The sequence below is a fragment of the Erpetoichthys calabaricus genome, chromosome 17 (assembly GCF_900747795.2).
Source record: "Erpetoichthys calabaricus chromosome 17, fErpCal1.3, whole genome shotgun sequence".
Classification (NCBI taxonomy): Eukaryota; Metazoa; Chordata; class Cladistia; order Polypteriformes; family Polypteridae; genus Erpetoichthys; species Erpetoichthys calabaricus.
In genome coordinates, this window is record NC_041410.2 from 32,508,898 (window position 1) to 32,525,163 (window position 16,266).

At 39.7% G+C, this 16,266-nt stretch overlaps 1 protein-coding gene across 3 annotated transcripts in view; it reads right to left on the reverse strand.

Annotated features, from left to right (window-relative positions):
• The window catches only part of LOC114668158 (probable ATP-dependent RNA helicase ddx6), an 81,273-nt gene that overhangs the window by 27,317 nt on the left and 37,690 nt on the right, over positions 1–16,266 (reverse strand). For all 3 annotated transcript variants that reach the window (XM_028823794.2, XM_028823795.2, XM_051920597.1), the window contains one exon: positions 9,434–9,538. In XM_028823794.2, the coding sequence (XP_028679627.1) occupies positions 9,434–9,538 (105 nt within the window). The remainder of the gene's footprint in view (positions 1–9,433; positions 9,539–16,266) is intronic.

Genomic DNA, 16,266 nt, shown 5'->3' on the forward strand with positions numbered 1-16,266 from the left:
CAAGTGGGAGAGGGACTGTTGTAGCATGTAGATGCTGGCATCTTCCGCTCCCACCTTCTCCTGGTATGAGAACTGCAGAGGGTCGAGGGCGTGGCGGACCTGTGGCCTCAGGTGGTGAAGCTGCAGCCGCTCCATGGTCTTCATCACATGCGACATCAGAGCAACAGGCCTGAAGTCATTCAGCTCACTACGTCGTGATACCTTTGGTACTGGGGTGATGCAAGATGTTTTCCAAAGCCTGGGGACTCTCCCCTGTTCCAGGCTCAGGTTGAAGATGAGCTGTAGAGGACTCCCCAGCTCCAGCGCACAGGCCTTCAGCAGTCGGGGCGATACTCCATCTGGACAGGCACAAAGTCTCCTCCGCCCTCTGCTTACCTGGGCTGCTGTAATTGTGGGTGAGGGGAAACTCTCTCCTATGCTGGTATCAGCAGAAGGATGGGTGGAGGGTGGAGTATCCCGAGGTGAGAGTGGGTTAGGGTGGCACCCCGTTTCGAGCTGCAGTCAGTGACGATCTTTATCCTGTCCCACACTTCCTTCATGCTGTTGTTCTGCAACTTCTGCTCCAGCTTTCTCCTGTACTGCTCTTTCACCGCCCTGAGCTGGACTCGGAGTTCCTTCTGCACGCGCTTGAGCTCATGCTGATCACCACCTTTAAAAGCCCTTTTCTTCTGGTTCAAAAGGCCCTTGATGTCACTTGTAATCCATGGCTTGTTGTTAGCATAGCAGCGTACTTTTCTTACTGGAACTACAATGTCCATACAGAAGTTGATGTAGTCAGTAGTGCAGTCAACAACCTCCTCAATGTTTTCACTATATGATCCCTGCAGGATATCCCAGTCCGTAGTTCCAAAGCAGTCTCTCAGAGCCTGCTCTGCTTCAGGGGACCACTTCCTGAATGAACGTGTGGTTGTAGGTAGCTCCCTCACTCTGGGTTTGTAGTGAGGCTGAAGCAGAACCAGGTTATGATCTGCTTTCCCAAGCGCAGGCTGCGGGGTGGCGCTGCATGCGTCTTTAACGTTTGCATACAGTAGGTCAATAGTCCTATTTCCCCGGGTGTTACAATCCACATACTGGGAGAAGGCAGGTAATGTTTTGTCCAACGTCACATGGTTAAAATCTCCAGAGATTAGCACAAGCGCCTCGGGGTGCTGCGTTTGTAATTTAGCAACAGCGGAATGAATGATGTCACCCGCTATCTCCACGTCCGCTCGAGGAGGGATGTAAACAATTAACAACAATGACGTGTCCAAACTCTCTGGGCAAGTAATAGGGACACAGACTTACGGCCAACAGTTCGATGTCCCTGCAGCAAGTGGAGATTTTGACATTTACATGTCCAGAGTTGCACCACCTTGTATTTACATACAGAGCGAGTCCTCCTCCTTTACGCTTCCCGTAGGTGTTTGCGTCTCTGTCCGCTCTAACTGTACTAAACCCGGGTAGCTCCACGTTAGTATCTGGGATGCTGGTTATTAGCCATGTTTCGCAAAAACACAACAAACTGCATTCTTTGTAGGTCCTGACATTTTTCACCAATGCAGCCAGTTCGTCAATCTTATTTGGTAGCGAGTTCACATTTCCCAGGATCACAGAAGGCACCGAAGGCTTGTATTACCACTTTCTCGAAAGATGCTTAGCCTTTAGCTTAGCTCCGGCTCTGCTGCCACGATACCACCTTCTTACCTTGTCAGGTAAATAGTGAACCACACCGGCGCGGGCATTTGTTCTCAGCGCTTGAAGTTGACTACTTGAATAGACGAGTCTCGGCACGTAAAAATCCATGTCCAAGTAGTAAAAAAGACCGCCCTAGGGATCTGATGCTGTTAGTTTTTATTTGAAACTGGGAGTAACTGTAGATGTGAGTGGTGTCCCTAGGGTGGTAGTATGTATTGTGATCGTGACTGAGAATAAAAGTGAAAAAAAAAAGGTAACTTTTACAAGTCCTATGAATGTACACTGTCTGCTACAGACGCAAACCAAATGTATGTGTGTACTGTATAATATTAACCCTTTAACCGCCAACTCCCTAAATATTCCCCACGCCAGGCGAAATCTGAACAATTTCGTTTTTTTACTTTTTTACATTTATTCAAGCAGTATTGACCACTAAATGTTGTGCAAGTTCTAGAAATGGGCAAACACATACAACTGGAGTACCAGTTATCCATCCAAATGGTGTACCCATTGTCCAATAGTGGTAGGGCAAGGTACACAACAATTTTCTCTGAAAGTCCAAAGTCCTTACATTCATCTGGCAACACTGCTGAAATACTACTCCTAGGATCCTCTTTGCCAGTGTATACACGAAATCTATAAATGTAACCTGAATTCTCAGCTAAGCAAAACATCTTGATACCAAACCGTGCCCTTTTCAATGGTAGATACTGTCGAAACTGTAAGCGGCCCTTCCACAACAATAAACTTTCATCAACTGCAACTGACGGTCCTGGCATGTAGGGCAACTGAAATATTTCAAATAAATGGTCAATCAAAGGACGTAGCTTGAACAAGCGGTCGCGGTTTGGATCTTTCTTATCTGGCTCATTTCTGTTGTCATTCAAATGAAAGAATTTCAGCAGCAAAGAGAATCGGTTATGTTTCATGATAGCTGAAAAAATATGTGTTGCATACATAGGATCTGTAGACCACTACATCTCAATATCTGGTTTTCTAATTATTCCCATCAACATCAAAATCCCAATGAATTTTTTCATTTCGTTTTCATCAGTGTCTACCCAAGCACGAACACGGGAATGTGGAGGTAAATTGGGATTTTTCTCAATAAACTGTGCTGCATACAGATTTGTCTGATGAACAAAACGTCTGATCAAATCAGGTGACACAAACAGCTCATAAAACTGCTCAGCAGTGTAATTGTTTACATCAACAGTAAAGCCACACGTTGCCTCAAACGGATGCAGAAAAGGTAGTTCACCACGGGCAGCAGTCCAGTTGAGATGCTGGGGATACACCCACTCATCGCCGTCATCCGATGCGTCTTCATTCACAGTATCATGCAGCGCACGTTGCTGCTCATCATTGTCGCTAAAATCTTCTTCAGAACTGCTACAATCATGATCAGAATTGTCCAAAATCGCCTGCAAAGCCTCACTTGAAGTCAGTTTACATTTCGCCATATTCACAGCTGTCACTTCCGAATCACGTCACATAACCGGCCAAAACAACCACAGAGTTGTCGAAATACAATGTAGTAATAATACCCACGCCAAACCGTCAGTTATACTACGCGCCAGGCATTCATATAACCATAGGCAAATGTGCCGGATAATTCCGGCAGTATGGCGTTAGCAATAAAACAACGATGCCGGTTATATCCGGCAGAGGGCGGCTAAGGGGTTAACAATAACAGCAGCTCACTACTGAAAACGGCAAATATAGGAGGCAGTCTGGATCGAACCGGGGACTCTTGATTACAAGTCAGCAAATCTTAGCGCTACGCCACGGAAGCTGTTGTATCATCCTTGAACCTTTTGTGAAAGTGTTTATTTGATCTTTGGACTTCAGGCTTCACACATTATATAGTTTATGCCAACATTTTGTCATTTACTACTAAAATATGAAAAACATTTCTGTTTTAACAATGTGTTTACACAGATTATTGTAGAAACGGAACACACATGAAATGCATGTGTTCCAAATAACGATCTATTATTTCCACTCTAAAACTCCAGCACTTCACTCCCAGATAATGAATCAAGGCATGAGCTGGGAGAACTTTGTGCACGTTCTGCGGTGGTGGGGGATGGAATAGCAGGCTGCTTGCTGCTTGTCTTAATTGGCGCATTTACCGGACAAAAGACGCTGAGGGAGATGTGCGAACGGATTTAAGGTGGGCCAGATCTATGAGTTTTTCGTAGGCTCTGGTAATTCTAGTGTTAAATGATCGACGTGCAACACAACAAGCAGAGCACACAGCTCACCAGCAGCAAAAGTTCAAAACTTTTTTTTTTTTTTTTTTTTTTAAAACAGCTGATCCAACCGCATCTCCTTAGCGTGCGCTTGCGCCAACCTCACAACGCGAGCAGTATTATATGTCCCGCGAGTCCGGGGTGGGCGAGTGAAGCGAGCAGGGGGCAGAGCTCCCCAGTCTGAAATAAAATGAAAACACTTTTTGTAATGTACCATAATCCACATTACAATATGTGAATATCAGGTTATATAATAGCTCAGCTGAACTTCACACTAGTAGTAACACAACTATGCACTGGGCTTTATTCTTACATGAGAGAAGTACATAATTATGACTACTGTTTGTGAAATTGGACATTTATTTTTTTTCACTACAATTTAAATTTATCAGAAGTCGGAGTTGGTACATTTTTGCCGACTCCGACCCCGACTTCAGGTACCCAAAATTGTCTCTGACTCTGACACCACAGCCCTGTTTAATATTTGCATAACTGTGGACAAAAGACACTCATTCTGATTCTGTGAAGTTTGTTTAGATTGGGAAATGTCCTGTAAAAATGTATATATTCATACTCTGGATTTAATTATTTCTAGACTTAACAGTTAATTAAATCCTTTTACTTCATTTTGATCACTTTTTATGCATCTTAGTAGTGCTGGGCCGGTTCATACCAAAAACTGTTTTTTATTTTTGCTATGATATGGATTTTTCTTATACTGCAAAACCGGTTTAAATTGCCTAAACGACGTTCGGAACGTGGTGCAGTGGGAACTGTTCAAGGGGGGACCTTTTTCACTGCTACGCCGCTAAATAGGCATGCAACGGAGTACATGCAGTAGTGTAGGTATTGTGTGGTGAAAATGGACAGAGAACATTCCGAAACTGAAGCTATAGCTGACGATAAAGTTGAACATGATGACACAGAAGAACTTTTCCCAAAAAAAGGAGTCACATCCGTTGCCTGGAGATACTTTGGTTTTAAAAGGTCGGGTGTGGACCATTATGTTCAAATGTGAAAATACTGTTTCTATACTACTGGATAATACTGCAAGCCAAGTTGTACTTGTTTTATTTTTTTTCAATACAGTGTAATGTACCTGGGTACTTTGTAATAGTGTGACGACATGTTGACTTTATTCTCGACATTTCTACTTTATTCTCACCGTTTATGTCAAGATTAAAGTCGACATGTTGACTTTATTCTCGTAATTTGTCATTAAAGTAGAACATCGTAAACTAAACTTCATCGTAAAATGAATATTTAATTTACTAGATTTTCTCAAATCCTGTCATAAGTTATATAGCACATTAAATGCTTTGTGTTAAGTGTTCCCTGAGCCACGTTAAATCGGTACGTGCTTCTTAAACTGACAGCACAGAATACGTTCACTTCATGATATTCCTGCTTTCTGAACATTTAGAATGCCAAGATAAATACTTGATATAATTTTCATGATGAAATGCATTAAAGCATGTATTAATCATGTGGGGGCATGGCGGCTGCACTGCTGCCTCGCAGCAAGGGTGTCTCGGGTGTACCCTGCCTTGAATTTGCATGTTTTTCTGGTGGGTTTACTCAGCATGCTTCAGTTTCCTTTCAAAGTCATGTAGGATGTGGGGTTTTGTTATGCTATATTGACCCTGCTAGTGTATATTTTGCTCGTATTCACCCTGCGATGTGCTGGTGACTCGTTCAGGATGTGCTCCTGCCTCGCACACAATGCTTGCTGGGATGGGCACAACCCTGAATGGATGGCATAATTAAACATGTATAACGAAGATTTTTTTAAAGTTCTGAACACTCCGTGGGCTAAATTTATAACTAGTTTTAATTTCACAAAGACGTTTATCGTGTGGTGACTGGTTATGTGGAGAAAGAAAAAGGAAGGATAGGAACTGGGGTTTTGGTACGTCAGACAGACAGCACGCATGCAATAAAGAAAGCCCGCTCAGAAGAACATCCAGACCACCAGATCACAAACCCAACATTTACACAATATTTAAGTTAAACCTGTGTGATACCCATTCATACATCCAGTTTTTTGGAGCCTCGTCACACCTGCCATAAAGTTCTCTACACTGGACATACACCCGGGGACCCCTTACTGTGAGGGAGCAGTACTACCGCCTCACTACCGTGCCTGTTTAATACCTGCTTTAATGCATTTCATCCTGAAAATGATATCAAGTATATATATATCAAGTATATATCAAGTATATATATATATATATATATATATATATATATATATATATATATATATATATATAATCTATCTTAGCATTCTAAATTTTCAGAGAGCAGGAATATCATGAAGTGAATGGATTCTGTGAGGTGATCGCTGCTGGCGCCTCCTCTTAGTGCAGAGGAAGTCAGCTTAAGAAGCATAGTGATTAACAACTAGGTCGGGGAACACTTAACACAAAGCATTTAATGTGCTACATTAACTTATGACAGGGTTTGAGAAAATCTAATAAATTAAACATTGATTTTAGGACAAAGTTTAGTTTATGACATTCTACTTTAATTATAAAATAAACTGAGAATAAAGTGGAAATGTCAACTTTAACCTTGACATAAACTGCGAGAATAAAGTGGAAATGTCGACTTTACTCTCGACATAAGCATCAAAATTAAAGTGGAAAAGTCGAGAATAAAGTCAACATGTCGACTTTATTCTTGACATATAGTTTGTTTTTTTCTTTCCTATGTCCATATTTTTTTTTCTTCACCGTGGCCCTAATACGCTTCCGTAGGGCTATACCACAAATAGCATTATAAATTGCAAGTTGCAGTTTTATTATTTATGTATATATGTAACTTAGCTTGAAGCAAGGTCCATATTAATGCAGTTTGCCTAAATGATGGTTCAGTTGGTAAAGATATCATCACCAAGTTGCATTTGTTTTATTTTATTTTTATTTGGTGAATACTATGTAATGCACCTGGGCTTGAAGTCTTGAAGTAATAGTGCAACTTTCAGTAATAATACTATTATTTATTTTATTGCTATTATTTATTAGTTTAAATATTATGCAGTATAATGATGGTAAAGGGCGGCACAGTGGCGCAGTGGGTAGCGCTGCTGCCTCACAGTTGGGAGATCTGGGGACCTGGGTTCGCTTCCCGGGTCCGCCCTGCGTGGAGTTTGCATGTTCTCCCCGTGTCTGCGTGGGTTTCCTCCGGGCGCTCTGGTTTCCTCCCACAATCCAAAGACATGCAGGTTAGGTGGATTGGCGATTCTAAGTTGGCCCTAGTGTGTGCTTGGTGTGTGGGTGTGTTTGTGTGTGTCCTGCGGTGGGTTGGCACCCTGCCCAGGATTGGTTCCCTGCCTTGTGCCCTGTGTTGGCTGGGATTGGCTACAGCAGACCCCCGTGACCCTGTGTTCGGATTCAGCGGGTTGGAAAATGGATGGATGGATGGATGATGGTAAAGTTGTTTAAAAAGTCACTTTAACGTGTCAGTGGACAGAGATTGTTAACATTAACAGAAAGTGTAGTTGGTTTACAAAATATATTTATTATTTATTCCTTTTCTAAGACATGTTCAGTGTAATACAACTTTTGACAAGCACATCTGGATATTTTACTAAGTCTAAACGCCTCTTTTGATGGTTGAAAATATGTTGTCAAAATTATAGTTTAAGTTGTTTGCAAAATTTGTTCAATAAAAAGGTTCTATATTTTAACTGCATCTGTCATGCAATGTGATTCCTTCTCTTCATTAGTGCCACCCCCTTGAAAACTATCACTTTATGGGGCCATGCAATCCTGTATTAATACTTGTGTGCACATTAAAATGTTTTTTTGTACAATGTACAATGCTCATGACAGTGAAATAGGTTATTTTTAGCCAGTCTACTGCAGTAATTGCAGTGGAAAATGTGGTAAACATCCACTCATGCATGGGAAAAAAAAAATACCGTTGTATACCGTGAAACTGGTATAATTTTGAAAAATACCGTGATATAGAATTTTGGTCATACCGCCCAGCACTACCTCTTAGAATTTAAACTAAGAAAATATTAACAGCATTTTAACTGAAATTATAAAAAGCATAATGCCAAAATAGCATTAATTTGTGCTCAAAATTATGCTCTAATCTCCACTGATTATTTTAGACCGAGGTGTGGCTTCTAAAAGGATTAAAGCATTCTTTTCTACATGTTTTTTAATTTAGTTGGCCTCCCAAAAACTTTTCTGATTTTACTGTCTTTATAAATATTACAATATTATCAAAATGCAGAGATCAGGAAAAAAAAAAAAAAAAACTTACTAGTCTCTATTCATAGTTAGAAATGGTGGCCCTCAGAATTCAACACTGGGACCAGCCATTAGAAGACAGTATTTAGAAACCCAAAATTTGCTTTAATTAACTGGTGCATGGTAAATTATCTGGTAACCTGGTAAATCCATGCTAAAGTGCTCAAATCTGTACAGGGTAACTAGAGATATAATTGAACTTACTTTGTTCATACAGTATATCATGTGCACCAAGGTCAAATTCTTTAGACACAATAATTGTTAGATCTATTTACTTTATCTAAATGAAAACGGTGAAATGTTTCACCTCGTTAATGCCATCAATAATTTTGAGCGATTTCAAAAGTAAAGTAAATATATAATGTTACAAGTGTGATGCGACGCCCCAAGCTGGTTAGTTAAGATTGAAGTAATAATGAACTTTGCAACAAATTTTCTGGGAAAACTCATGAAAATGTTTATGTGCAATTAGAAAATGAGTCAAACAGCAAAATGGCAAACCTAAATAGTGAGAGTAGTCACAAGGTTTTTTTTACCATAACAATGATTTTGAAATATTGCTTGTCCTTGACTCAATCGCTCTTATTTGATGACCTACTAAAGACCAATGGAGGGGAAAAGGAACTAGATCTTTACGTGGAGTTTATCATGCAGTGAATGAGATACAGTAAACCCTGCGCTGTCAGTATCAAATACCAAAACATGATTTAAAATGCCTGGTAGATTTTTTACTTTATGGGCAAAATGAACAGATTTTGACATCTTGGTCTGTATTGTTATTCCAATGAAATAATTTAGACAGAATTAAAAATTATTAAAATTGATTTGCATTGTATAAATTTTGACCCCAATGTTTTTTTCTCGTTACAAACACTGAGGAAACAAATATTAGTGTTTTTCCAGAAAACTTTAAACAGCTACTGGAAGGAAACAATTACACAAAAAAAACTGAAGACACAAAGTGTAATCAACAACGACAACAAAGTGTAATCAACAACTACTTAATATGCAAAACATAAGTAGGTTTAAGAATGTTATGTCATGTTATAATCATTTCATCAGCTTTTTTGTTACACTGTTCAAAAAACATTTCTCATTACTTGAAACAAATGTATCAAACTCCTCAGAAAAAGGCTCAGACACTTGTATAGTATTTAAAATTGTTGTGCCTTGGCATTAAAGCCAAAATCTAAACAGATGATCAGATGGCCAATGCGATAAAGTGCTGTAAAAATGTACCTGAATAGGGGAAGGCTTCTCCCAACCCATTTCAAAAATGCCCATCAGCAATTCCCTCTTCAGGCAGTAATCTTCAAACTCATTTCCTTTTGTTGCTGTCACATCCTACAACAAAAAATATTTTTTGTGTAAATAAGTAGCTAGCTGCAAGATAAAGGATTATGTTGACAATGCCTGCTTGCCCCGTGTTACCCACCAAACGCAAATTACATCACAGATAAATGCTGTTTCAGTCTTAAGCATATTTGCAGCAGCTGAGGAATGCTCAGCTTCATACTGTACAAAAAGCTATTTATTTTATTAGGGATGCCAGGAACACACCCAAACTGGTTTGGTACACTGTTGCACTGTTCAACAATTCACATTGAGGGTATGTAAAATCCCAAACATAATAAATTCAATGGCAGCAACACAACTAGAAGTGGATAATGACGATGAACAAATGAACAGCAATTCTGAATAAATGTGTATTTTTGTCCTAATGTACCATGTCTTGGTACATTGAAATCTGGTGGTGAAAGGAGCACAATCCTAGCAAAGTTAAACAACACACACAAAAGCTTCACAAACAAATGTAGATCATGAAGGATATACACACAGATCATGGAAATAGCTACAATTCTTGACAAGGTGGTACAAAGTAACCAAATGAAGCAGTTAAAACAAAAGATCTGCATCAGAAACTGGAAATAAATGGATGAATCTCTTCCGTTTCAGTAACAACTGCACAGAACCCTACAGCAATCTGGCATAGAGGTGGTCCCCAGGGGTGCTGGGATTTAGAGTCTTTAAAGTAGCTGTACTACAATTATCCTGGACAAAGGATCAATAAACTGTATGCCCAGAGCGAACAATGCAGGGTTCACACCTGTAACTTCGTGCACCACCATTTTCAATATGAACCAGAGTTCAGGCTGCCATTTCATTCACTCATGATGGTATGCTCTGGTGGAAGTATTTAAACACCATCTTCAGAGTCTTGATTCACCCATTCAGTGCAATATAACTAGGGGTGAAATACTGCAGTCTTCAGATCGACCAACCACCCCCCACCCGGTTTCCAGAGGTCTTTGGCCAGTAAGACAGTAAACTGCATATCCGCTTGTTATGATGTTCTTTAAATCGGGTAAATATCTAATTCAGGGCTATTCAGTTACAAATTCAGTTGGGCCAGTTTTTCAAACCAAGAAATTTAGCTGAGCCAGACATTTTCAGTGGCCAGTAAGCAACAGGTAATAAATTTTAAACCAACACAAATGAATGTACTGAAAACCAAGTAATGTTAATTCATTGTTTCCCTTTAAAATTTGGTCACATCTGACACAGGCATATCAAAAAGTGCATAAACATTAAAAAGCAATCCATATTACTAACCGAGAATGCTAAACCGGATGATGGACGCAGGCACATCCGGCAATGGGCCGTAGCTGCAAAAAGACGTACTGCGCAGGCGCAAAAAGAGTCCGCGAGAGTCGGCTGAGGAGCCGAGAAAGGCGGACAAAAGAGGGCGAGAGAGGCGGATGAGGGGCCGCGAGAGGCGGACAAGACCACAGAAAAAAGGAGTGAGCACAGGAAAAATGGAGAAATGAGGCGCAAAGAGCAACGAAAAAAGGAAAAGGCACATAAAAAAGTATTCAAACGCAAGCAAAGCACGAAACACATTGCACACGAAACTAGACCCAAAAAAAAAAAAAGAGGCTCGCGCAAAACAGCAAGGCCCCCCCCCCCCCCCCCTACAGGCACCGGACGGGACACACACCAAGAGGGGGATTCAACAAGCCCATGGAACACAAAAAAAAGAACACAAAACCACCCCACAGACCCTACAAGCAACGGACGGGACACACACAAAGAGGGGGATTCAAACAAGACACAGGAACACAAAAAGAAAGAAGACGCTCGCGCAACAACAATCCTCAACACACACACATCCATAAGAAGTGACACCCAAAGCCACATATTCGAAAGTGAACGTCATCACCTTCACACTAGACAGCATAGGTGTCAGCATAGGTGGATCTCCTTACAATAAAGCACTATTAACCGTTCAACTGCAGAAAAGGAAACATATTAACAGTGACTGCGATCGTCCTTATTACTTATCCATATTTCGCATGCTGAGAAAGAAACAAGTCATGAATACACGGTCACGGGTACAAAACGAAAAGGAAATGATAACAGGAACAAACACACGAACACGAAAGAAACAACAAAATAGACGGCTATGCAGCATAGGTGGATCTCATTACAATAAGGCACTATTAACCATTCAACCGCAGAAAAGGCTCCATATTAACAGTGAGTGCAATACTCCTTATTACTCATCCATATTTCTAAAAGAAAAAATGACTCGACTCCAAAAACGCAAAGCTCAACTAAAGCTTCTAACTAACGATGTACCTAAAAGTAAAAACTTTATGAACTGCATTAGATCCTACAATAGTTCATTTGCTTTTGCATATACCGGAGTAAATATCAGGCCACCAAAAGGCAATGGACCATACTGCTTTCGCATATGTGCACAAATACTGCATCGCATTGGAACAGTGCACCCTGAAACAAATCAACAACGCAAATATGCACAAATCTACATCCTGGATCCACATTACGCAATCTATCAATCAAAGTGCTGCATCGCAACAGGCACGGATTCAAAACGAAACACCTCCCGTCTCAGACATACGTTAATGGCAGCGAAGGCTACAACGGGCTTCTCACACAGCACAGGCAAATCGATTACAGCTCCAAAACAACACGTCCCAAATACTACACATGCAACAACGCGCCTCTCAAACGGCACAAGGAAAACATACACCAGGAAAATTCATTCGGATTAATGAATGTCATTTGCAATCATTGTCATTCAGTTCACTTCCCTGAAGAAACAACTGGCAATACAAGTTATACATTTACACGTTGTTGTCAAAAGGGTCAAATTACACTGCCTTCTTTACATTCATATACTGAATATCTACAGAAGCTTATAACTGACGATGTACCTGAAAGTTAAATCTTTATCAACTGCATTAGATCCTACAAATCGGTATCCACTATGAACATTAACGGTGGCACTGCACGTGACATCCGTCTTGAAAAAATGTTGTTTATTGATGAATGTTCAATGACATGAAGTCACTTACTCAACACCATTCATAAACTTCTACAAACGTTTATGAATAATAATATTCGATTTGGAGGAAAGGTACTTTTATGAGGAGGAGATTTTAGACAGTGATTAGCTATTCTTCCAGATGCCATGCACTCAGCTATTGTTCAGTGCACCTTAAAATACGCAGACAGTTGGCATTACTTTCAAAAGATACAGTTAGTAAAAAAGATACGATGTCCAGAACCAGATCATAACAATTGCTTATTACAACTGAGAGATGGTACACTCACCAATACAGATGGACTTCAGCCACATATTATTACAATTCCTCAAGCCTTTATCTGCGACGACTTAGTTACAGAGACATTTGGAACAGCAATCTCATTAGACCAAATGCCCCTTTTAACACAACGCACTATATTATGTCCAAAAAATATTAATGTGGAAAACATAAATACCCAAGTCATTCCATTACTTCCTGGAGAGACACAACTCTTTCTAAGCTCTGACAAACTTGACTCTGATCACAACAATAACCATCTTAAATGACCTTACAAGTTCTGAGCTGGAATTACCTTTTACACTTAAACGGCGTGTACAAAGACATTTTCAAATAAACCTTTACACTGTGCCACACACTTTATTGTTTGATTTCTATTTGCATCATCTACACCGTCACACTATTCTATATCTCATTCATACATCACGCTCTTTGTCATTCCCAACACCAGGGGTTGGCGAGCGAAGCGAGCAGGGGGCGGAGCCCCCTAGTAAATGAACAGAATCTGAGGTCGTAGCAATAGTTTTTTTCCACTTTTGCAATCTCAAAATGCATATAAATAAGCAAATTTTTTGTTTACCTTTTGAAATAAAATAAATATTTTGGTCATATTATATATGACCCAGGTATTCACAAAGTGCATTTAACAGAATAAAAAAAAGAACTATCAATGCTATCAAAGCTATCAGTGCACAAACTCATAACAAGTGATAACAGTGACTAACACACATAAAAATAATGTCTATTGCAGGGAGTTCTCAAAGTCAGTCCTGAGGGCTCACTGTGGCTTCAGGTTTTTGGTCCAACCAGATTCATAATCACTGACAACAAGTGATTACACTAATCTCATTTAATTAGCTGTTTTTTTCTCTTATTCTACATTCAGAAAAGCACATCAGCATGATTTTTATGTTTATAACACATTTAGAAATTTCTATGTTTGCTATAAACTGAAATGCTTTAACTTTCTTTTGTTGATTTTGTTATATTTTGCCCTTTCTCTGTGCAGTTAGCTGCCTTCATTGTATCTTAATAATGACAATTAAATTCTAGCAGAACAGACACCCAAACAAACACTTAATCATGAAAGGCTATAACTATAGTGTCAGACCCACTAATTAGTAAATAATGAATTAAACAATTAGAACACCTGGAAAAGTACAATGAAAACCAGGATGAAAATATTGTTAAAAAGAAAAAAATACATTATTCAGTACATTATTAAGTACATTTTAACATTTTTTTTTTTTGTTTGTTTTAAGCAAACTTAGTTTTCTAATTTCTATATTATTCCCAAACCACAGAATCCGGAAAATAACAGTTCACTTAATTAGCCCATGAGTCCAATTAAAAACAGAAGCTGGCTGGAACAAAAGCCTGCAGTCGCAGTGGGACCCCAAGACCAAGTTTGAGAACCCCCGGTCTACTGCATACTGAGGCAACGTAAGTTCATTCTACATCACCAAGTCTGTGATTAGCAGTCCCATTTTTTGTAAACAAAAACGTGGCAGTTTGCACAAGTTGCATTTGGATCAGGTTTGAGGTACTGTGAAGGTATACAGAGGCTGAGTCTTAGCACTACATGTTTTGGTTATTTGGTGAAAAAACGTTTAATATTTGAAATCGATGAAACTCAAAGCGCTTTGCAAACTCCACACAGAGAGGACCGGGACGCGGACCTAGGTTCTCCTTATTTGGGAGGCAACAACACTCCCATTATGTCACTTGCACAGGTGTACTGTACCGTGTAATATTGTGCTTGATAATTTAAAATTACCAACAGAATATTCAATATCAATGAATATTAATAGCAGGTTAATAACGAACGCTGCATTCTACAAAAAAGTTATGTAGTCCCGCAAAGCAATCAGTCCTTAATTTAACACTAGAATCTTTGAAGCCTACAAAAAACCTCAAATTCCTTCACACCTCTCCATTACCATCATTTGTTTTGTAAATGTATCGATCCGCACAAGCAGCCTGCTATCCCATCCCTCCCACCGGCGCAGCTCAAGGCGCAAAGAAGATTCTCAGAGCTCAAGTCTGTTTATCTGGGTGTGAGGTGCCTGGAACTGAAGTGGGTAAATACTGTATCGTCATTTAGAATACATACATTTCATGTGTGTTCAGTGTCTACAACGATCTGTGTAAGTGTAGGATGACAAGAACTACTGAACACATAGCTAAAACAGAAACTTTTTCCATGTTATACTAATAATAACGTGAAATGTATAATGTGTGAAGGCTGAAGTCCAAATATCAAATAAACACTTTCACAAAAGGTAAAAGTATAACAAAACAAGTATGCTATTATTCAAGAATATAACCGAAGAGAAATAAATTGAGTTAGGGTACGACGATGACACAACTGCTTGGCTAGTGCAGAGGTAAGAACTGCTGTCTCATAATCAAGAGGTTGCGGGTTCAATTCCGGGTCCTTCCTGCATTTACCATTTTGAGTAGTGAGCTGTTCTTGTTTCAATTGTTACTATTATAGAATAAAAACATACATTTGATTTGAGTGTAACAGCCTGTGTAAATGTATGGTACTTGTAAAGGTTAGCATTTATTTATTCTTTTTTATTATTCAGTTATATTCTCTCACGTTCATGCTCCCACCGATCTGACACTGCTAGTTTTCAAATAAAGACATGGTATAACAGAGGAACTCAGATGAGGATGAGGGCTCTGCATCGGAGAAAGAGAACAGAAGCCCTTCCTGCAAGAAACGTCCACTCTCACATAAGAACAATGCAGCCGCACCAGGTGTAAAGGCGAAAGATGGCATCGTTTGGATGCAGCAAGAGGTTGGACGTCATCCTGCCAGTGAATCTGCCACAAACGTCCTTCAATGAAACAGCAGGACTTACAAAGCTCTCTAAGTAATCGTGCAAAGTTCTGTTTGCAATTATGCTTTTTGATGGTCTTTATATGTAAAACATTTATATATTACATATATAAAAGCCACATTGAATGTTGTTTACCTATATTTATTTACTTATCTTCCTACAGTGTAAAGTCACAAGTAGACTGCAGAGCTTCCTGTGTTTGATCGAAGTGGCATGCTGAAAAAGTACATGTGCACTACTTCTTTAGGAAAAGATCCCAGTCATCTCACAGGAGAAAGGCTTTCTGAGACTGTGGTCATAAAACCGTTTTTGGACAAAGCCAGAACTATAATAACAGGCAACTTCTTCATGTCATTTTCGCTGGCTAATAGACTGCTTCACCCCAACACGACTCTGTTTGGCACCATAAATAAAGTGCGACAGTAGCTTCCACCTTCAGCTATAGACACTTCAGTACATGAGCAATGGTACCAAGAATGCAGTCAGCCTTTTTTTTGGGGTACATACACCGTCAGCATGGCACTACCAGATCTAAACACTAATGTGCAGAACTGCTTGCGTACTGTAGTGACTTTAGCTGCAAGTGGAACCTGCC